At 42.3% G+C, this 23,356-nt stretch overlaps 1 protein-coding gene across 4 annotated transcripts in view; it reads left to right on the top strand.

Moving 5' to 3' along the window:
• ATP6V0A1 (ATPase H+ transporting V0 subunit a1) overlaps positions 1–23,356 on the top strand; it is a 53,248-nt gene that overhangs the window by 19,554 nt on the left and 10,338 nt on the right. For 2 of the 4 annotated variants that reach the window (XM_049859524.1, XM_049859525.1), the window contains exons 6-18: positions 585–688; positions 1,029–1,155; positions 3,003–3,085; positions 3,880–3,973; positions 6,180–6,392; positions 8,560–8,710; positions 9,496–9,635; positions 9,948–10,102; positions 10,565–10,655; positions 12,881–12,999; positions 13,526–13,742; positions 14,607–14,714; positions 19,354–19,461. In XM_049859524.1, coding sequence (XP_049715481.1) covers positions 585–688; positions 1,029–1,155; positions 3,003–3,085; positions 3,880–3,973; positions 6,180–6,392; positions 8,560–8,710; positions 9,496–9,635; positions 9,948–10,102; positions 10,565–10,655; positions 12,881–12,999; positions 13,526–13,742; positions 14,607–14,714; positions 19,354–19,461 — 1,710 coding nt within the window. Of the gene's footprint in view, positions 1–584; positions 689–1,028; positions 1,156–3,002; positions 3,086–3,879; positions 3,974–6,179; positions 6,393–8,559; positions 8,711–9,495; positions 9,636–9,947; positions 10,103–10,564; positions 10,656–12,880; positions 13,000–13,525; positions 13,743–14,606; positions 14,715–15,559; positions 15,635–19,353; positions 19,462–23,356 lie in introns of all 4 variants that reach the window. The other 2 variants (XM_049859527.1, XM_049859526.1) reach the window with 2 other exon arrangements.

A 23,356-nucleotide genomic window follows, 5' to 3' on the forward strand; every position in this document is an offset into this window, starting at 1 on the left:
TGGAAAGCCTAGATGTCTAGAGATGCCCCTTCCGTCTTTCTCCACACCAAACTGTGTTCAAGACAGTGATGGTGCCTTGCTTTCTTCCCTGGAAAGAGAGTCTCCATCTTTCACATTCCCACATGGGGCAATTTCCAGTTTGTAGCTCCCTGGAAATTAAATGTTGAAAATATCCGCAGAGCTGCCTTGTTTTTACCCAAAAGGGAGAGACACTTTAGCTTCCTATTCACTTGCAAAAGAAATTCTTGACACTTTCATAGCTCATCCAGGGAAACATAGGAAAGAGAGAAATGGCTTCCATCAAGTAACAGATTTATACATGTCACCACGTTTTAATGTTTTTTTCTTTGTTCATCATTTCTCTAACCATTTGCCCAGATGCTTTACTGGGACAATTATGTTTTCTTTGACTGTTGTTTCTTTTCCTTGTTTTCTGACCCCTATTCTTCTTTTTGTGGGCGTGTCTCCTCTTTCAGTGTTTTTTTTTTCCCCCCATCTTTATTTTCTGAACTTATCTCCTGGTTCCTCGTTCCCTGCATGCCACTAACTATTTTCATTAGATATTAATTGATTTGTGAATTCAGGCTGAATTGCATCATCAGCAGATGGCGGATCCAGACCTGTTGGAAGAGTCCTCATCCCTCTTGGAGCCAAGTGAGATGGGAAGAGGCACACCTTTAAGACTTGGGTAAGTACCACTTCAGCCCTTCCCTACCCAGTGGGGTCATGTTCATCTTCGTTGTTCGAAAGAGGCTGGCGATTCCCTTGCTGAAATGACGCGCTGTCCTCTGAGCCTGTTGAGAAGTATCCTAAGTCAGTTTGGATTCAATTCCTCAGTCATTCTGTCCACCCTCTACTGGCTCCAGGAGTGCGATGAGGAATAAGACTTTGGTAGTCCTTTTGACATCATGATACATAGTCTCATGTGTATAGTCATTGCCTCTTTCCTTTCACTGCTCTTTGTCTTCTTAAAGCCACCTATCCCGTGATGTGGAACAGAGTTCCCAATCTGGCTCTTCTTCCCACAGCTTCGTGGCTGGTGTGATTAACCGGGAGCGCATCCCTACTTTTGAGCGCATGCTGTGGCGAGTGTGCCGGGGGAATGTGTTCCTGCGACAGGCTGAAATCGAGAACCCCCTGGAGGATCCTGTGACTGTAAGATAAGGAAATTGCATCAGGTGGAGTAGGTCTGGTAAAGGGAGCCCAGAGCAGTAACTCAGCATTGGTGCCACCTGATCTGACCCTCCTACAGAGTAGCCCTTAGATTTAGATTGATCTGAGAATTTGAAGGACTGCTCCTTTCCTCTAACTTCCGTCATATGTACACATCCAATGTATACATGACGTATGCACATACATTTCCAAGCTTCGTCTGTGTAGATATTATTTTGATTGGAAATACTTTTTTTTTTTCCAATTATTTTAAACTTTAGCTTTATTTTTTGTTATTGATCTGGGACCCAAAGAAAATTAGCCTTTTATGAAAATTAACTTAAAGCAAGACATCTGGTTTCAAGTTTGGTAATATCTATCAGTAAAAGAGAGAAAGAGAGATTTCCTAAACTGCAATCTTTATAAGTTGATGAAATTTTAGTTGGTGGGGCTTTTTTGTCTACTTGTTTGTTGGGAGAATTAGAAATTTGGTTTAAATATATGTATTGTGCAAGATAGGATGATTGTTCTTCCTCACCCAGTGCTTTGGAAAGTAGAAACAGCGTAACATCTTGGATTTGACATAATGGGGCAGAGTTTAAAACATAAACCTAAGTAAGTATGGTTAAGTTCTGATTTGGAGGATTACAAGCAGAGATCACTAAATGTACTCCAGAAGTTTTACTTCACTTTTGTATTAGTATTATTTAGAAATCTGGAGGTGATTTTTCTGTTCTAAATTATCTCTTGGATTTCTTAGATTAGTATTCTTTGATCTACTTAAGAGAGAAAGTATTATGATACTCCTCAAATCGGGAGGGTTATGCGGCTAAAAATGATCCAGTTACGTGGCTTTTCTGCTCTATGCTGAGGAGCAGTGTGCTGATGCTGAAGTTCCAGTGAGTCCACTAACTTGGAGGAGCAGTTTTATAGTCTTACTGAAGGCTCTTCCTGGGTTGTGAAAACGTTGTAATCTGTAGTCACACCTAATGTGGAACTGTTCTCAGAATATTCAGCCAGGTTGCCTCTGGGCAAGAGAAAGATGTTTTTATCAACACATCAGGAAAGGACGTCTAGATATCTACAACAGAGCAGCTGTGTAGAGAATGTTCTCTGGCTTTTCCCTAGAGAATTTAGGGATTTAAGACTCCTGAGCCTTCCTTAGCTCTTACACATCTTATTTTCTTCACTCCTCGTCCCCTTGTTTTCCTTCTAAAGCTGCATTCTTTGTCTTATTATAAAAGCAATACATGTTCTATAGGTGTATCAGAGAATACAGAATCCAGAGACAATCCTGGTTAACACAGCATATATTATTTTTCTGACCTTACCTTCTAATCCTTGCTCAGACTCCAGGTGTAAACTTGGTATTGGAATGGCTTGCCTTCCTCCCTGTTCCATACAGTCAAAATTAGCACGAATCGTGAGATTTTGCATCAGCATCTGTAGTTCCTGGTAGTTATTCAGCCCCTTTTATCTGGGAATTTCTAAGCAGGTGAACAGACAGAAATGGCTTCCTTCTCTTTCCTCTTCTCTATTTTTTTTTTTCTGTCATTCAGGCAATATAAGATTTAAAGTTGAATTGGTAAATAGTACTAAGAGGAACAGCCTCTTAGCTTCTGTGTCAAGCTCCTGGTTGAGTTGAAAAATAATTTTGTGAATTAGAGGTTACAGGACAAACGTTCTTGTAGTGAAGCTTAAGATATGGAATGGGGTTTTGGTTGAAGTATAGAGTTTCCATATCATGGAAGGATTCCCATTGTTCCTTAATCATCAAAAAGTAAGTTATTTAAGAGGTTTTCATCTGAATTTAGATGTCTGAACTCTTGATTTTTGGTTTTGGGGCCCAGGGTGACTACGTGCACAAGTCCGTGTTTATCATTTTCTTCCAAGGCGATCAGTTGAAGAACAGAGTCAAGAAAATCTGTGAAGGGTAAGAGACACCTGCTTCTGCCCAAGAGGATACAGTCATGCCACTGAACTGTTAAATTTTAGAATAAAAAATAGTGAAACATAATCCTTTTTAGTTCACATTCACACGATGACTGTATCTTTTAATAATGTTAGGGCTATTTAAAACAATTAGAAATGGTCTAAGTTCATTTTTAAAAAATATTATCAAAACTACAATTTCCTTTTCCTGTGAGAAATAATAAGATTCATGGTTTATAGATGCCCTGTTATGGTAGATCTACACGCCCAGCAGAGTGTTATGGACTCTGTGTTCTTAAATTTTTCTGAAATTCTGGCCATAAGATCTGTTTCCATGCCACTTTTTTCCAATAATTTATAATATAATTTGCTTTACTTTTTTTGTTTTGTTTTTAATATCAAGGGAATTTAATAGCTCCAGAGAATGTGAAAGTAGTTCAAAGTCTGTTTTTAGCCTCTTAATATAAACAATTTTTGTTGATTATCTTTTCAGTCTAAACTATTCCTCTTTTGGTTGTTTGAGTAAGTTAGGATTACTTCTAGAGATTGTTTGAATTGGATGGTTAAGAAACCTCAGTCTGCCTCAGTGGAAACAGAACAAACAATGGAAATAACAAGAATGCTGACACATTGTAAAAGATGTAACCAATGGTATGGGACAATTTGTGTAAAAATTGTTAAATGAGAACATAATTTGCTGTGTAAACTTTCACCTAAAACACAATAAAATATTATTTTAAAAAAGAAGAAAGAAAGAAACTTCAGTATTCCTCAGGCTGTGTCTGCACATTCCAGGTTCCGAGCCTCACTCTATCCCTGTCCTGAGACGCCACAGGAGAGGAAAGAAATGGCTTCTGGAGTTAATACCCGGATTGATGATCTCCAAATGGTACACACAGGGCTAGAGGGAGTTTGTTTTTGTGAAATAAAATAATAGCAAGCCATTTTCCTTCCTTGAAACACTAGTAGTTAGTTTATCAGGCAGCCCAGGCTACCAAAACAAGAAATGTCCATGAGTAACATGTCCCCCTGGAAGCTGGGGAAAAGTCTCAGGGAGTGACTGTTAAAAATAGCATGAGTCATCTTCAAACGAGACAGGAATGCTATACGTCTGAAACTGTTGTTACGTAGAGTATTAATTCCCCTCCATCTCATGAGTCTGAGGTAAGTTTTACAATAAAAATAATAAGTATGCTTAGTTAAGGAAGACCAATAATACAGAATCACATATAAAGTAAGTTCTGCTCTGTTACGCACACACACTGACCCCAGAGGCAGCCGCTGTTAACAGCTTGGTGTATATGCTTCTGGTCATCTTAGATCTTAACTACACAGTTTAGCCAAAGAGTCCCGCTATGGCTCTTGTACCCAGAAAGAGAACGCATTACATTTTTAGCAAATCTCAGTGTGTGCAGCATACATGCACAGTGGTTATCACAGGGTTTTGATGGAGGAGTCTTGGTTTATATACACATGGAAGGAAAAGGGCAGCAGGTTGGGACTTTGTTCCCTGTTGAAAGAATGAATGTATGACTGCCTCCTTGAAACATTTAAAAATATATTTAATCCCCAAGGCAATTCCTTCTAGCAGTGGCAACATTTCCACTTATGTAACTCCTATTTCAGTTCTCCCTTTGAGCCCCATTGTACATGACCCACTTACTTGACCTATTGCTGACTCCTTTGAGTTTTTTAAGATCTCCTGGTGGGTGATAGGCCATGTTAGAACATTCTGGGTTCTAGAGCTGTCTTATCATCTCCAGATTTATGGGTAGATTTAAAGTGCATGTGACATAGGGTAAATGACCAGAATTTGATATTTAAAAATCCAGCTTTGTAAACAAAACTTTAAAAGAGTATGCTGAGGAGTAGGATGTGAGGGGAGGGGATGGGGAAAGAGAAAAGCAAATAGAACATTGCTTGCAAATTTATCTAACATCTTTCCTAAAGAAGTTTTAATACTAATTGTGAAATACCAACGTAGAGAGAGAGGGTAGCTTTGCTCCTTTATTCTTAGGTGATACAAGCACTTCACCTGTGTGTCATGAGTGGTTACTACTTTGTTCTTTACTGACAAGTGCTTCAAGTGGAGAGGTATGCTTAAAATGGGCAAATATGGAGCTTTTTCCCTTCAGAGAGATAGACTCTCATGCAGAAATGTGATTGGTGGGTTGCTTGTCCAGTTCTTCTAATTGGAAGGAGGACTCTTAGCCTCCCCTTCTGCTATTGAAACCTTAAATAGTTGGCAGTAAACATGACATAGAAGGTAAGATGTCCTTGCCCCTTTCTCAGCCCTAGCCTTGATAATATGATTCCTCTGAGGAATATATACTAGTTTCCAAAGATCAAAAATTGAAACTTGTTTTTCCCCAAGAAATCTTAAGAGGGGTAAAGCCTGTCTGCTGCCTCCATGATGGCAGTGGTAGGTGGCAGTCTAGACTCCCTCTAAAGGCCCTGGATCCTCCTAGTCCCAGTTTCTTCTTTTACATGTCCCCCAGTAAGGCCTAGGTAGACAGTGTCTGCCTCTTTTCCCACCATCCCCTGATGCTGGCTTAGGTTCAGGATTTGTTGCCTTTGTCAGCTCCTGGGATTGTGGTGCTCATTCTTTGAGTCTGAGTTACAGGCTCCCTATGGAAACTCACTAGCTCTTTAATTATCCAAGTAAAAGCCAATGACCTACATTTGTTTTGCTGTTCCCTCTGGGTTGGTGGTAAGATTAAATATAGAAAGAAAAGCTAAAAACCATTCTGCCAGTTTCTCTTCAGCTTGAAGATAAATGAAAATCAGTATTAGTAACTAGAAACCTAACTCCTTGTGATTTGGCAAAAAAGAAGCCATTCTAGCCAGAAGAAGAAGAAGAAAAAAAAAAAAACAGATACCCAGAAGGCTGTGCCTCTTTGCCGTGCATGTCCTGAGACCTAAGACTGGTGTTGGAGGGGTCCGTCCCTGTCTGTGCCTCTTTGCCGTGCATGTCCTAAGACCTAAGACTGGTGTTGGAGGGGTCCCTCACTGGCTGTGCCTCTTTGCCGTGCGTGTCCTGAGACCAAAGACTGGTGTTGGAGGGGTCCCTCCCTTGTTCCTTTGTCTCCGTAAAGGTTCTGAATCAAACAGAGGATCACCGCCAGAGGGTTCTGCAGGCAGCTGCTAAGAACATCCGAGTCTGGTTCATCAAGGTGCGGAAGATGAAGGCCATCTACCACACTCTGAACCTGTGCAACATAGATGTAACCCAGAAGTGCCTGATTGCGGAGGTGTGGTGCCCTGTCACAGACCTGGACTCCATCCAGTTTGCACTTAGAAGGGGCACGGTGAGTCCCTCACAGCTGGCAGGGCTCTTTGTGGCCAGGAAAAAAGGTTCTCATCGACAGTAACATTAATCAGTTTCATCTTTGTGGCAGTTTCACTTTCAGAGTTCTTTAACATATCCACCTGTATCCTGACAATACATTTTGTACAAAGCCCTAGAGTATTATCCTTATTTTACAAATGTGGAAGCTGCAGTTCAGAAATTAAATAACTTGGTCATATACCCATGATTCTTCAAGATAGCGCATGATCAGAACATAAATTTCCTGATTCACTCCCTGGACTACTTCTGTATAGAACCCAGACAGACCTCTTTAGTAGTTATTTAGAGTGACTGTCTGAGGCACTGACCTAGGGGCTGGAAGGGATAGACAGATGTAAAAAACATGCAGTCAAGCATCTTACAGCCTGTTAGGAGACGCTGACATGCATACAATACAAGACAATCTGTGCTAAGAGTGGTGTATGTGTGTGGAGGGAGGGTGCTAACTTTCCCAGCTAGGGTGATCAGAAAAGACTTCAGGAAGAAGGTGGCATTTGATCAGGACTTTGAAGAATGGATAGGATATTGATCAGTAATGACTAAAAAAAAAAAAAATATTATGGTCAAAGGCAGGAAGTTCAGTGTAATGGTGGGTGGTTGGGCAAGAGCAGGAATTATAATGGGTTAGCTGAAAGAGTGGGAGGTAAACCTGGATAGGCAGATTTTTTAAACTACTTGTGAAGGGCTTTTAAATAACAGATAAGAGGATTTGAATTTTACTCCAGGGGAGATAGGCATAGAAAGTTATCAGGCAGTTAAAGGACATGATCTAGAGAGAGCTGTAAAAGAATAATCTGTTGATAGTGTCTAGGCTGGACTAGGGAATGGAGAGAGAGTCCATAGGTGAGGGTTAAGTTACGAGGTTGTTGTAGAAATGGAGTAGTAAGTCATAAAGACCCTTAGGGTAGGATTTGATAATGGGGGGAAAAAAAAAACAGTGGATTTGTGAGACATTCTGAAGGCAGAATCAACAGGTATACTTAGTTCCTAGCAAGGTGCAGGAGAAAGAATTTAAAGTTTTTTTCTGAGGCATCAAAGCTGAGTGGCTGGGGAAGTAATGATTCCATTAATGGAAATAAAAGTTCAGCAAGAGAAGCTTATTGATAAGGGAAAGTTTAGTTTCAATCACATTGGGGCGCTGGATGGAAATTCACATGGAAATGCCTAGCGGGCAGTGGGGCAGGATCTCAATAGCACAGAATGAGAGAAATGGGAGTCACGAGAGTGGAAGGGAATGAGACCTCTGAGAGGGAGAAAATAAGGAAACTGAAGATAGACCCTTGGAGACCTGGTAGAGAAGGAAGAGCCAGCAAAGAGAGAAAAGGACTGGTTAATGAACCAGAGGGGAACGCCCAAAGAATTAAAACTTTCACCAAAGAAGAGGACGATATCTAGTGTCAGGGGCCTGCACAGGAGAGAGAAGACCTTTAGTTCTGGTGGTGAGCCCACCCACCTGTTGCCTTAGAGTCAATTCCGACTCATAGCAGCCCTGTAAGACAGAGTAGTACTGCCTCATAGGTTTTCCGTGGCTGTAAATCTTCACAGAAGCAGACTACCACATCTTTCTCCCACAGACCTGCTGGTACGTTTGAACTGCCAACCTTTTGGTTAGCAGCCAAGCGCTTAACCATGGTACCACCTGGCCTCCTTTTGGTGTTGAGCCAGGCACTTTGAATGAACATACTCAGCCAGACTACAAGAGATTAGGAGTTAAGAGAGGGTAGTGAAGAAGGAGAGACAGAGAATATACTTTGTTTTCTCCGTAGAAAGACGAGAGAAGGGTAATACTTCAAGAAAAGTAGATGAGGGTGTCTCCAGGGAAGGAGATTCTACCTTTTCTTTGGTTACATATTCTAGAGTTAAATTTTTTTCACAGTAAGGGTGGTCTTCTTGAGAATTTAAATCTTCCATTATACATTTTATACCTAGTCCTAGTTTCCCCAAAGGCTGGGGAAGATAACCAACAATTTTATTTTTTAGTTCATTTTGAGATAATTTACATAAAAGAAAAGGACATATTTTATGTGTACACTTTAATGAGTCTTGATAAACATGTTTACCTGTGTAACCACCACCACAATTAGAAGGATGACCTAATGTTGATACATGTGCTTCATGTTTCCCAGGAACACAGCGGTTCCACCGTGCCTTCCATTTTGAACAGGATGCAGACAAACCAGACTCCCCCAACCTATAACAAAACCAACAAGTTCACGTATGGCTTTCAGAACATTGTAGATGCTTATGGAATTGGAACTTACCGAGAGATAAATCCAGGTAAAAAAGCTCAAATCTTTTCTGTTTTATTTTTAATGCCTTGCTTTAAACACTGTTGGACAATTGGCTTAAAGCTAAAGATGATGTCAGGACTTAATGTAATTCCATAAAGGGGTACCCATTTTGACATAAGGGCGGTACTCACTTAACACCAGTGCCGTCGAGTTGATTCCGACTCATAGCGACCCTATAGGAAGAGGTGGGAAATGAGCTCATTGGATTGGACTCTTTCAGGTACCCTCACAGCGGTAGAACACTTGCCCTTTCTCTAGCAAACCATTTGTAAGGGCTGCTTTAAGCAAAATGTCTTTTCTAAGATGTCTGATATATGACAATGCCTTCTTCCTGGTTTCTAGGTTGGAAAGAGATAATAGGATTCGTTTTCTGCAGGACCTGCCTTGCTGTGGGTTCTGGGGCTTCTCCCACTTCCTGGTAGCTTTGTCCAACTGGGAAGAAAACTGGCCTGCTCCAGGCGTAGCATCCCAGAGGTTAGAAAAAGGGAATCAAAGAACAAACCAAGCGGTTGCCAGGGCTAGCTAGAGACAAAGGGTTCATACCTTGTGCTTTTCCTTGTTTAAAATTTTAGCAGCAACTCAGGTTCCATGAGAGGTGCTTTGTGAGCTGTGTGGATCCTACCATGGAAGGTTATCCCTGACAGTCCACCAGCATGGCAGCTTGGGAATAAGTCACTTTACATCGATCTTAGGAATGGAGAGGATGTGATAACTGGGGAGTTGTTGCAGTTTTCTGTACTTTCTCTTTTTCCTTCTTTGGTTGTGTTATAGCTCCATATACCATCATCACTTTCCCTTTCCTATTTGCTGTGATGTTTGGAGACTTTGGCCATGGCGTTTTGATGACCCTTTTTGCTGTGTGGATGGTGTTAAGGGAGAGCCGGATCCTCTCCCAGAAGAACGAGAATGAGGTAATGTTTGTTAAATCTGCACTGGGCTTAAAATTGCTTAAGCAGTCATTATGAAAATTGTCGTCTGAAAGTCTTTTACCCGTGAATTTATCAAAGGGAATAGCAAAGCTGTGTTCATCTTAACATTAAAGAGGCCTTGTGCTGTGAAAGTCAGTTTCTGGTTAGCACTGTGTTTTGATCTTTACTTCAAGCTCTCTGACCCGTATGGCGTAAAGTGGTCTGAGAGGAGAGGACTGGTGTATTGTAAATAAAACTGTCACACATAAGCCGCTGCAAGTCCATCCTTGTTGACTTCTTCCTTCTGGTTCCCAGATGTTTAGCACTGTGTTCAGTGGCCGATACATTATTCTGTTGATGGGTGTTTTCTCCATCTATACTGGCCTCATCTACAATGACTGCTTTTCCAAGTCTCTTAATATCTTCGGATCGTCCTGGAGCGTCCGGCCGATGTTCATATCTAATTGGACGTAAGTTGCAGAAGAAACTAAAAGTCAAAGCTTATTCATTTCATGTTCAGCTCTGATTTTTAAGACGAGTGGTGAACTAACACTTCTTCAAAAGGGGTTTGACAGTATCTCTGTTTCGAGAGAATTCAGAGTCACTTTATTTACGCTCCACCTTGTGAGGTGCTTTGTGATTTGATCAGCAGTTTTTTTTTTTATCAGGGAACTGAGACTATGATTTAAGCACTTTTTTTTTTTTTTTTAAATGAAAAGCAGATTCCCAGAATTTCCTACTTGGTTGTGTATGTGTGTTTAATGTTTTGTTTTTCTCACCTCTGGTAGCTTCTCGTTCTTGGCTGCTAGTCTCTCTGCTTTTATTGAAGAGACAAGATAGCTGTAGTTGTTTCTTTTGGGATCAATTTTTGGACCCCAGTGGCTTCCCTTTCTTAATAAAAAATGAATTTGACTTTCCTCCTAACATGGTAGGGAGGAGACACTTCGGGGGAACCCTGTTCTCCAGCTGGACCCAGCCGTCCCTGGAGTTTTTGGTGGACCATACCCTTTTGGCATCGATCCGGTAAGAGCACTTCTCTCCTACATCTGTAACCCCAAATTTGTTAACTCTGACCCTGAAGTGAGTGAATTAACATGAAGATAGGTACTTGGTTTTAGGTTGACATGTTTTCGGAAAACCTTGGTGGATTTGTCCAGAATACATGAAAGCTCCTTGGGGAACCAAACATTCCTTCCTGCACTACTTATTTCTGAGACAGCTAATAATATTGACCCTGGGAAGACTTATTTTCAAGACTCCTTCCCAGTATATAATTCATTTCTTAGTTTGGATTTTATTTTTAGCCAGATGTTTTAATAAAGCAGAAATAAGTTTTTCCTATGAATATCATATTTCTGTTCTTATCTTTACATATTTATGAATACTTATCCCAGAATATAATTTTTTTCAAATACTTAGGCAAATAAGGTATGATCAAATCTTTTGTATTATGTACTAAAAAAGAAAAGGGAAAATTTTTAAAATAACCATTAGACAGTAGGGATCATAAAAATCCAAAGGAAAACCAGATTACTGTGGGCTGGGAAGATTAAGGCTTCTTGTAGAAAATGGGATTTAATCTGACGTTTAGAATTTTTTTTTAGATTGTTACAGTAGTTGATGCAAAGCGTGTACAAAAATATAGAGATGGGAATGTACAAAGTTATTTTAAATATTACAGTAGCTAACGTTACTAAAATGCTTACACAGAGCCAGGCACTGTGCTGAGCCCTTGACGTATCTGATTTAATTCTGAAACAATTCTGTCACACAGATAAGAAAATTGAGTCTCAGAGAGTTTTGATAACATTTTACATGTTCATTTAACAATGTTTATTAAATCCCTGTTGTCCATAAGGCCTGCTGGGGAAAAGTTTTCAGACATGGCTCCTACCCTCGAGTAGCTTGGAGTTTGATCATAGTAATATTACCTTACATTCATGTAGGTTTCTCTAGTTACAAGTTTGTTGTTTCGTTTTTTTTTACAGACTTCTCATTTGATGCCTCCAGGGTAGCTGTTGAGTTTGAGGTGTCTATGGACATGCAGGTGTGAATGTCCATTGGGCAGTGGAGTTGCAGAACTGAATTTCAGGAGAGACTGGGGCTGGAGAGGAGCAGTCACAAGTTGTCAGTCAGGATGAGTTCTTCATGGAGAGGCAGTTCAGAAAGAAAAGATACTTGGCTAGGTTGTGGAGGGTCTGGCTTATCAGGCTGCAGAGTTTGCACTTTAACCTAGAAATGACAGTGGGCCTTCAAGGGAGGTTTTGGCCCAGGGAAGTGTGTGGGTCAGAGTCATGATTTAGGGAAACTAATCTGGTGGCCAAGTGGAGGAAGAGAGAGCTGTCAGGAAAATATCACAGGCGTGCAGGCCTTAGGTGACAAGAGCTTACGGCAACTGATACTTAAAAATAGATGAACGACTGCACCACTGTGGTGCAGTCAGCAAAACACAGACTATGGGGAAATCTACAGGGTAAATGAGCCACCCAATTTGCTCAAATATTTTGTAAGGAATAAAAAGGAGAGATGGAAGAGGAACCTACAGAGGCTAAGAGCTGTATCAGCATTCACAACGTATGGACTTAATCTGGATCCTCGTTCAAATAGATAAATTAGTTTTTAAAAACTTTGGAGACGATCAGAGAATTTTAAATATTGATTATATTCATGATGTTAAAGAATATTGTTAATATTTTTGGGTGTGTGATAACAGTGTTGAGCCATGTTTTTAAAATGAGCCCTTACCTTTTAGAGATCCATACTGAAGTATTTACAGGTAAAATGATATTTGGACTTTGCTTCAAAATAATATGGAGGTAGAGGGGGTTAGAAACTGGCAAAACGGTCACGAAAGGAGAGACTGGAAGGAGGGAGCCGGCTGACTCATTAGGGGGAGAGTAAGTCGGAGTATGTAGTAAGGTGTATATAAATTTATATGTGAGAGCCTGACTTGATTTGTAAACTTTCACTTAAAGCACAATAAAAATTATTAAAAAAAGAAATAATATGGAGATGGGAAGTGGGTGGGGGTATGATGAAACAAAATTGGCCATGAGTTGATAACTCAGTAATAATTATTGAAACTGGATGATGGGTATATGAGAGTTTGTTACACCATTCTTCCTAATGAAGTTTATGCTTGGCATTTTCCATAATAAAAAAAATCAACTACTTTTTAAGTGGATGAATAACGTTTTTCTACTTCAGACCCCTTTGCAGTACCTTTTTGTTTTCTTGTGTTGTGACAGATTTGGAACATTGCTACCAATAAACTGACCTTCCTGAATTCCTTCAAGATGAAGATGTCTGTTATCCTTGGTATTTTCCATATGATGTTTGGAGTCACCCTGAGCCTTTTCAACCATGTGTGAGTTGCTGTTTCTCTCTTAGGAATACTTGGTGTAGATAAGCTTTTAACTAAAGAAATCATAACATCTTTGGGGAGTGATTACTAATTCAGAACCCTGTTTCACGTTGTAGAAGTTATTTTATAAAACCTTGTGTTCTTCAGTGAGGCTTAATATTAGCCTCTTAATAATTAACAATTGCAGTGAAGATCTTTGAAAAAATTTTGAGCAATTTTCATCAAAATGAGTGCGTTATTTTTCTTCGACGTGTGACTCACATAAAATTATGAACTGTGTGTAAGAAGGTACGAGTCTTTCCAGTTCCTTTCTCCCGGTGAGGGTGGTACAGGGACGGTTCAAGGTCCCAAAATTTGGCAGCGATAGTTAATCTGACAGTGTCTGTTGGCTCCAGTGCTTTTGACTGCTGCGTCTTAAAGGCATGAAGACAGACTTGGGGAAGCATTGGATAGAAAACTTTAGTACACCGTTCACGTTAGGAGTGGTCCTGTATCTGTTCAAGCTTAGCATTTTTTCTCTCTCTCTCAGCTATTTCAAGAAGCCCCTGAATATCTACTTTGGCTTTATTCCTGAAATAATTTTCATGACCTCCTTGTTTGGCTACTTGGTGATCCTCATCTTTTACAAGTGGACGGCCTATGATGCTCACACCTCGGAGAAGGCACCGAGCCTCCTGATCCATTTCATAAACATGTTTCTCTTCTCCTACTCCGACACTGGCAATGCGATGCTATACTCTGGGCAGGTGCGTCAGCCCAGAGGTGGGCTGTCCTAATTAGGTGGTTAGCCGAGTTCCAGAAGTCATGTGTGTCCCTGACCCCGAAAAAGCTGAGGAAAAAACTCTTTCTGGAGTGTTTGGTTTTCAGCCTGTGCTTCCCAAATCTAAACTTAGCCTATCCACCTTAGCTTGGGAGGGTCCTCTGTGATTTCTGTATCCCAGAAAGGTGAGAATTATAACTCCCCTCCTATCAGTCAGTTCCTGGGCTTTGCCAGAACATCTGCTAATTATTTTGAGCAACTAGATAATGTTATTCATGGGTTAATAAGAAAAAACGGTACCTGTTTTGGGGGAAATTGTGCTGGAGCTGGAAACCATATATTTGACTAATGGACTTTTTTTTTTTTTTTTTTTAATTGTGCGTTAGGTGAAAGCTTCCAGCTCAGTTCTCACACGTACACATACTGTTTTGTGACATTAGTTGCAATCCTCATAATGTGACAGCACACTCCTCCTTTCCCTCCCAGGTTCCCTGTGTCCATTCGAGCAGTTCCTGTCCCTTCCTGCCCTCTCATCCTGCTTTTGGACAGGAGCCGCCCATTTGGTCTTATGTATCTGATTGAACTAAGAAGCACACTCCTCATGTATATTATTTTTTGTTTTATAGTCCTGTCTGATTTTTGTCTGTAGAGTGAGCTTCGAGAATGGTTTCAGTTCTGGGTTAACAGCGTCCATGGGCAATAGTTTCAGGAGTTCCTCCAGTCTCTGTCAGACCATTAAAGTCTGGTCTTTCGATGTGAATTTGAGTTCTGCTCTACATTTTTCTCCTGCTCTGCCTGGGACTAATGAATTAATGAACTTTTATGTGATGTGTCTTATCCTTCTTTACAGAAAGGAATTCAGTGTTTCCTGGTTGTAGTTGCACTACTGTGTGTACCGTGGATGCTGCTGTTCAAACCACTGGTCCTTCGCCGTCAGTATTTGAGGAGGAAGCATCTGGTGGGTGTATTTTTGTTGCTGAAAACTACTAAACTTTTTTTTTTTTAAGATCAAGATAATTAAATTGATCTACCCATCGGAGGCTCTTAAGTGTACGCAAATCTGTATACCCTTATACTCCTAAAATGTGTTTGCACTGCATACCCAAGTGTGAGCACTGGTCCCGTTGAGGTCAGAGAAACATGTATTTGCTGCGCAGACACCTGGATTCAGCTTTGAGTAGTTGGGGTAGAGACAACAAGTCACAAGTTTTTACCCTTCCTGGGTGTCATGCTGTGCTCAGCAAAACCCAGGCCTGTGCCTGTCTGGGTGCAGCATCAGCCAAAGCCAGGCCTCAGGAGCTGCAGGCAGGTGAACCTACTCATGTGGTTTGCCTGGGCAACCACAGGGCTGATGATGAAACATTTTCTTTTAAAATGAGACCATGATACTTTCACCAACCAAAACATCCAGGAAAAAGGCTTGGTTTAAAGCACATAAATTTTTTTTTTTTCTTTTTCAGAAGAAGCATATGCATATGTGTTTACTTAATGTATGTGTGCGTATGAGTTCTCTCCACACATACAGAGTTAAGTTGCCAAATGTTCAGTGTTGTGTGTGGTTTCTGGCTATCCAATAAGGCTTAGTTATTGCACTGTCTGGGAACACCTAGAAGATCTTATTGCATGACTCTCATACAGCTGTTAGCTTATTACCCCTATTGGAGAGCAGCTGAGTTACAAGACCGTCCTTCTCCCTTTTCTGACCATTTTCATCCTTCCATGTACCCTCCATTCGTCTCCCCCCTTCGCTCCCTCTGTCTTTTGTTTTCTTCTCCCATCCTCTTTTCTTCCATTCACTATCAGGAAGGGCAACCTGTGGAGGCCCCAGTCAGCCCAACCCCGAGCCAACAGGGACTAGAGGCAGCAGCGGCTGCAACAGTGAGTGAAATTCCAAGGAACAGATCATCACATTATGTTTAAAGAGGTGGCAAACAGTGCAGCAGCATTCTTTTTAACTGTGTGAGCACATGGGACATGTGTGCTCTCGGGAAGTATGCCCTCGTTACTCACTGAGACGATGACAGAAGAGATTTCCACCTCTTAAGCATAGATTCAGATGCTGCCTTTACCACTGGTCTGCTAAGTTTCTATTCAGATATGTAAGTACAGCCATGTTCCTGAAGACAAAGTGGCTGTTTTATCCTCTCGGAGTCCCATTATCTTAATCCGAGACGGCAGATGTTGGACCCATCCTCTTTCACGTCTGTGTTTGTGATGATGTATTGGACGATTCTTCAGCATGGAAGTGAGAACATCTCTGTGATTCTTGCATTGCTTTCCCTGCACTTTAAGGTCCTACTTCAGATTGATACTTTGACCTCTTGCCAGAGGAAGCTTAGTTGTGGCAAGTATTCTGGGAGAGCCTCGGAAGCCCTCATGTCCTCAGCTATTCCGAGGATACCTCCACTCTTCCATGTGTCTCGTTGTGTGTACTGCACGTCTGGTGTAACAACTAAAGCATCTTTTGTCTTGAGCTTTCCCTCTTTCACTACTACCTCATGACTCAAGTAACAGCACTTTGTACGTTAAGCTTTTGAATGTTTGTCCTTAAAAAAAAAAAAAAAACTCTTAACCAAAACCTTATCCTGTGCTAATATCCATAGCCCAGTATATTCTAGGTAATGAATCTATAAAATTTAAAAAATTTCAGCAGTAGTGATTACTTATGTACTTCTGTGTTCCAGCAGTATCATGCTCTTTTAAAGAAAATGAAATATTTAAATAGGTAAACATCTCCTTCATTAGGTGTTTCTGATCATTTTAAACTTGGAAAACTACTTGCAATCATTCTCCTAGAACTAGTATAAAAGGGCCAATATCTCAGGTCAGAAGATATTTAATGTTGCTGCTTAAAATTATTTTTACGTAGGGACTTACTCTCTCCTTCCCTACAAGGAAAAAAAAAAAAAAACCATAAAGCACTTACTACTTATTCTTTGATGTTCTGTCTACATACTCTTCTTCCTCCGAGCCCAAGTATATATAAGGTGTGCTTCTAAGAAAGCGTGGATGCTTTTAAGTCGGCGTCCTCTTCTGTGATAATCTCCAAGTTGAAAGTCCCCAGGCTGGAAGCCCACACCTTCACAGGGTCTCCTTAGCCCACATCTCTTTCTGGAGAGCAGCCTGAAGGTATAAGGATGGTCATTCCATAACAAGGGCCCTGGATTCTCAGCTCCAGAGGGCTGAGGATTTGAACACTGATCTGCTTTTCTTCTGTTCTGTGACCTCTTGATTGTCTGTTAGCAGTGTATATCAAAGTTTATTTATTTATTTATTTAATCTGCTGGTTGTCTCGCATCCCCCTTCCCGTACCGCTCATTCTTTGTGTTCAGAAGAAACACTTGTTAGTGTCAGGCTGGGAGGTTTCACCGGTCTGCTCCTCACGTTATCTGCTGGGTGGGGAAAGCTTTGGAAATGGCTTTCTGCTTTAGGAGACTTAAAGCCTGAGCCTGCCGCCTCTACCCTATAGCCCAGCCCAGGATGCACTGGAGTTCCTCCAGTCACCAGTGCCACTTAGCTGTACTTGGCAGTCTGTACCTTTTCAGGGTTGTTGGGTGTAACATGCGTGTGACCTGGAGACGTCTGAGGCTTCAGTGGTTCTCAAATCCAGCCACACATCAGAGTCACCTTGGGAACTTTTTTTTTTTTTTCCGTTTAGCGTGTTAAAACAGATAAGTGGAAGAAGAAATAAAAATAACACATAATTCTGTGGCCAGCAGTTCCAACTTGACATTAAAAATAAAATTAAAGCAAAGGTGTATTTGGTTACTAAAAGCCTCCCGTGCCCCACCAACTCTTTTCCTCAAGAGTCTTATTAGCAGCTGTTTTGTTTTTAACCTTCAAAATATTTTCTGCACATAACAGTGTTTATCTGTTTGTCATCTGTTGATATAAATGTGTATTTATGTGTATATGTGTGTTCACGTACACAGATGCACACATATACATATAAATATTAGAAATTGTGTTTTAAACTGTAGTGCTCTTCTGCCCCTTGATTTATTAGCTTTTACAATTTAGTATATCTTGAGGATCTTTTCATTCTGATACATACAAAGCTACACTGTTCTTTTTTACGGCTGCATAACATTCCATAGAACATCCTGGTGAATGTACCAAAATTATGTAATCACTGTCTTGTTGATGAATGTGTTGGTTGTTCCTACCTCTTTGCTGTTGCAGATAGTGATACAGGGAACACACGTCACTGTAAAGTCTTCCAAGTATAATGTTCCTGGCAATGGGATTGCTGCGCCACAGGCTGCCTGCATTTTAAATTCTGCTAGACCCTCCCTAGTGATTATACAGTTTATACCTGGGAAAATATTTTTTTAAATACAAGTTTCCTGGGCCCCATCCCAGACCTACTAAATTTACAGCTTCTAGGGGCAGTATTTGAGAATCTCCAAAACACAGTTTTCAAGGTGATTCTGATGCGCCCAGTTCTCCAGCAACATTTGAGAACAACTGTAGATGAAGTGGGAGAATTTGCCCAACGCTGAGATCTGAGCTGTTTGGTAAGTTTTGGTAAATGGTGCACACCAGGTGACGCCGAGAACTGGCACCTCAGGGAAGCTGACCAAACCTGCTCACAAACGTTGTTCTTGCAGCTGCCGGGAAGGCTGTTTTGCAGGAGAGCATTGCTCGAGCTCTTCCCTTGTGTGCCTCCCTGGCACATACAGAAACTGTATGAGGTGGTTCTGAGGGCTGTGCCTTCAGCTCTTTCACTCATGGCAGATTGACTCTAATTGGTGCCTGTTAGACTTAATCCCAAATTTACCTGTTTTTTGTGCCCAAAGAGTCCTTTTGCCTCAGTAAATTCAAGCTATTCCAAATCAAGTTTACTTTAAAGCTCTGCTTATGGACACCTACTGAAAACTACCTGTGCGATGGAAAGGAGCAAACAGTGAATTCAGGGTCTGCCCACATGCCTATTAAGAGTTGTTCTAACATTCCAGAATCTTCCATTTAAAGAAAAGAGCGTCTTTTTTTCTTGTTCTTTTTAGTATTCCTCTAGCTGCAAGCTAACATACATTGAGCTTTTTTTTCCTTCCCTGACCAGTGAAGTCCTTCGTTCCTGGGCAGAAACCCATTGTATTCCTGGGAGAGGTTGCTGGAACTCTTGGGCTCCTATTGAAATCTTATCAGACCAGGGTAGAATCACCATGTCATTTGGCACACCTCCCTCTTGCAAAGTCTAATCTTTGGTTCCAGAAGGACTTGGGCTGGTGCAGGCTCTATAGATAGAGCTACACTTATGAGAGTCTGTTCGTATTGAGTTTTCATTCAAGCAGGATTCTCAGTTAGCGTTAACTGAGGCGAGGCTGTTGTCTCTGTACAGCAGACGGAACTGTGTATTTCCCCTGAAGCAGGAGGAGGTGGTAAACATAGGTTGGGGCTGGGGCTGGGACGGTGGTTGTTGGGGTGGGAACAGTGATTGGTTTTTACTTAGCTGTTTTGACGAGTAGTTTTTGTTGCTGTTATTAGAATTTATGCTTTCCTGAGCACTGTATTTACTAACCATCGCCCTTCCCCCACTTCACAGAATGTCACGTTAAAGCCCAGGCAAATTCTACTCTTTCTGTTCATCTGTGTAGGGAACTCTCAACTTTGGTGGGATCAGGGTGGGCAACGGACCGACAGAGGAGGATGCTGAGATTATTCAGCATGACCAGCTCTCCACCCATTCAGAGGACGCGGAAGAGGTAAGATCCAGTGGTGTGGGCCTTCTCTCCTTCCACCTCAGCCAGCCCTAGTCTTGAATACCTCAGAGGCCTCACTCCAGTCTTCTCCTTGAAAAATAAAAACTCTGACACTAATAATCAGCCTGCCTTCTTGACCTCTTGGGGCACCACGGCTTTTTCCATTGGGCCACTGCTCTAAACTCCAGGGCTGCCTCTAGAACCCACAGCAGTTTTGTTCTGTTGTTGCTTCTTCAGTTCCATGTCACGTGTAGTACTCTGCACGCAGACCTCAACGACCAGCTCTCCCCAGGACTCGGGCAGTGGAGGCCCCATCATCCCAGTTCTTATTACCATAAACAGACCATTTATGAGAGCTGCTTCATCCCTTGCCCCTCTCAAGAACCGTTCTAATTATACAGCTATAATCCCTGGTGCTTTTGAAGTCCTAGCCCAGTGGTTCACTCTTGTTGCATATATTTTACTTAAGCTTTTTTTTTTTAAGTAAGCTATTTGCCTACTTTTTACAGCAAGAGTGAAAAATAGTAAAGCCAGGCTATACTTTTCTTAATATACCACCTCCAAGCTCGGTTTTTTAAAATCCAGTCTCCTTACCTGACCACTGGCAGCACAAAACCTTTGAATAGAACTTTTGAATCTCATCCATTTGTTATGTTCTTTTTAAAGCAGATAAGAGTTGAGACCCAGGTGACTGGACCTTTCAATCTGTCTGACCACTTTCATTATGTAGATGACTTTTTAACAAAGAAATTGCAAGGGTCGGGGGCCTTTTACAAATATATATCTTAATGCTTTATGTCGCTGCGGATCTCGCTGTCTGTGTATGCTGAGGAGTTCTTTCTCCAACATGTTAACCCCATGTTGCATTAACAGTCCTTCCCATGAAGCAATAACAGCCTTTTGCTCATGACTTGTAATTTTGTGTGTGGTGTGGCTTCCCACTAAGTGTAAATTTGTGTTTTCAAGCCTACCGAGGACGAAGTGGTAAGACGAAAGCCAGCTCTGCCTTCATGTTTATCTGGGCTTCTCTTCCCATCCTTGTGATCACTTTGCTGACCCTGTTGCACTGTGGGGCCCTACGTGACACTGTGTATCCTGCATCTCACTGGCCACTTGTAACCAGTGTGTGAGCCTGTGCTCTGAAAAAGCTCATCTCCATTAACTGCATCTCATGTCGGTCACCTCTGTCCTTGTGTCATTGACTCTGCTGATCTAATACCTCTGAGAATGGCTTTGAAAGGAGCCACAAGTAATGTCTGCATTGGCATTCTTGAAGTGACTCGCTTTGGGGGTTAAGTCCCATTGGCCTTGGCCATCCTCTCCTGTGATGTTGTGGTTGCTCTGCTACTGGGAGTAGCTGTGTTTCCTCCTACTCCTCTGAGTGTTTATGAGCAAAGCTCACCCTTCCTCCCAGTCTGAGATGCAGCCAGTCTCTTCCTGCTGCCCTCAGCAGCTTGATGCTCAGACCCTTGCTCGGGGTCAGCTGTACCTCCATGTGGCCCAGGCGTGGAAGGTAGACAGCTTTCAAAAGAAGGCTTTGCCTTTCAGATGCACCCCAGAAAAAACAATCCATCTGCATAACAGGAGCTCATATTACCAGCCACACAGAGAGAGTATAGTAGAGAGAGGAAAAAAGTTGGCCAAAATATTCGGGCCACATCTGGAACAGATGACCTTCTAGCCTAGCAGTAATTCATTTAGCAATACACAGGTTTTGGATTTGAGTTTTTTTAAGGCCTTGCTGCACTGTTTACATCTTCCCCCCAAATTTCTCTAAAATATCTAGACCCGAGAACTGCAACCTTCCCCTCCTGGCTCTCCTGGTCTAAGGGGGCAGTAGGATGGGAATGGGAAAACCTTTCTGTTCTGTGTGAAATCAGGGCTGGAGAGGTTCCTCTGCTAGCACTGAGGAGGCCCTGTGTTCCTCAGCTGCGCACAATCACTGGCTGAGCCACCTGAAAGGGCTGGTAGGAGTGTCCTTGTGTCAGCGAGGACTCCAGCTCCCTCCTGGTAACACCACCTCCATTGTGCTGCTTTGTAAATGTCTTTCTAGTGGAGCACCCATGCCATGGTCATGGTCAGAACGGGGTTGTTGTGTGCTAGCGTCCTCATTTGTAGCTACTTCCCAGGGAAGCTGAACATGCAAACAAGATGGACTGTAATTCAGTCTGCCCAGTTTCTGAGGGTTCAGCTTCTCTTGGCTTCGTAAGTAGTCATAACATTTTATCTTTTTCAGGCACACACAGTCTAGTTCTCTGCAGCCAAATTTAGATAACTGTGGCAGCTATCTAAAGATTTCAAACAAAACAGGTTTTTTTTTTAAAGTTCAGCCTACTTCTCGTAGAACTTCCCAGTTTTTCCCTGGCTGTGAAAACTTGTTTGCTTCGTACAGGGTGTTGCTCCAGCCCGGTGGAAGCAGCAGTCCCTCTCTATGGGGGGCACGCAGGCCAACTGCAAACCAGGCCAGTGTATTGTCTGCGAAATCTTTGCAGGCTGTAACCACTCAGCAAAGGTCAGCAGCGCCTCTCCCTGCCATCAGTTTCTTCTCATTCATCCCATGCACGTATTCATTCATCCCACCATCCGTTCATTCACTCCTCCCACCCATCCATTCACTCATCCACCCTCCATGTGCAAAGCACTATGTTTGGTGCTGCAGAAACTGAGAGAAAGAAAAAAAACAAAAAACAATCCTACCCTTCAGTGACCTCCCAGACAAATTGAAGAGACAGCCCGGTGACAGGTGCTGTGCTAGAGGTGTGTCCAGGGTGCTGCCGGAGCACAGGGGAGGGTGCCTGACAAACCCTGGGGCGGGCTGGTGAAGAGGAGACCGGAAAAGGACTCCCTCCCAAAAGAAGGATGTTCCTAAGCTTAGTCTGGTCAAGCAGGAGTGTGTGGAGGGGAGATGGGAGGCAGACCCACCAGTATGTATACTGACCGACTGGTATATATAATTACTATAAAGGCACAGAGGCCTGTGAGTCCATTACATTTGGGGGATAAACAAGTATTCAGATTGGCTGGAGCACAGAGTCAGGAGTTGGGGGACAGTGAAAGGTGAGACTATTGGTTAGCAGATGTAAGCAATAGCAAGGTGTTGGAGCTGCAAGGAGCCATCAGAAGGTGGTGAAGCTGGAAGTGACCCGGCCACATGTACATTGCCAAAATACTCCTAGTGGCTGTGTTGTAGGGTATATTGGATTGGGGAAGGGGTACAGTCTCAAGACATGGAAACCAGTTAGTCTATGTGATTGAGGAAAGAACTGGGGAGCCTGAAGAGAATGAAGGCATTTGCAGGGGGGGTTGCAAAGGAAGGGAACAGTGTGAGGTATTAAGGAGGTAAAAGCTAGAGGTTCTAGTGCCTTAATGGGTGTAGGGGGTGAGAGTGTGTGAAGATTCAAGATTGACTTCCAGGCTTAGGTGCCGGGGGGCAGTGGCAGTACGTCTTTGTTAGAGATGGGACATGGAATAGAAGCAGGTCTTGGTGGGGTCAGAGGAGAGCAATTAACTAGGTTAGTTTGGGTGGTGTTGAGTTTGAAGCGCCTGTGGTGTGCCCAGGAGGAGATGTAGCACGGCCAGTTAGAAATAGGCAACGCAGAGTGGGCTCAACATGTCTATTTGAGAGTCACTCCTAGCAGTGGCCGTTGGAACCTGAGTGGTGATCTCCCAGGAAAGATGTAAGGGCTGAGGCTGGAGCTCCAGGAGACACCAGCATTTAAGGAAGACAAACCATGACAGACACTGGGAAGGAACATCCAGAGAATCAGGAGGAAAACCAGGGGGGAGGCGTGCACCTCAAGAGGAAGGAAGAGACAACGGTGACAGATACTGCTGAGGCTCAGTGAGGACTGTAGACTGTCTGTTAGTTAACGACAGGGAGGTAAAGGTGACCTTGCTC

This window comes from Elephas maximus, chromosome 19 (assembly GCF_024166365.1).
Source record: "Elephas maximus indicus isolate mEleMax1 chromosome 19, mEleMax1 primary haplotype, whole genome shotgun sequence".
Classification (NCBI taxonomy): domain Eukaryota; kingdom Metazoa; phylum Chordata; class Mammalia; order Proboscidea; family Elephantidae; genus Elephas; species Elephas maximus.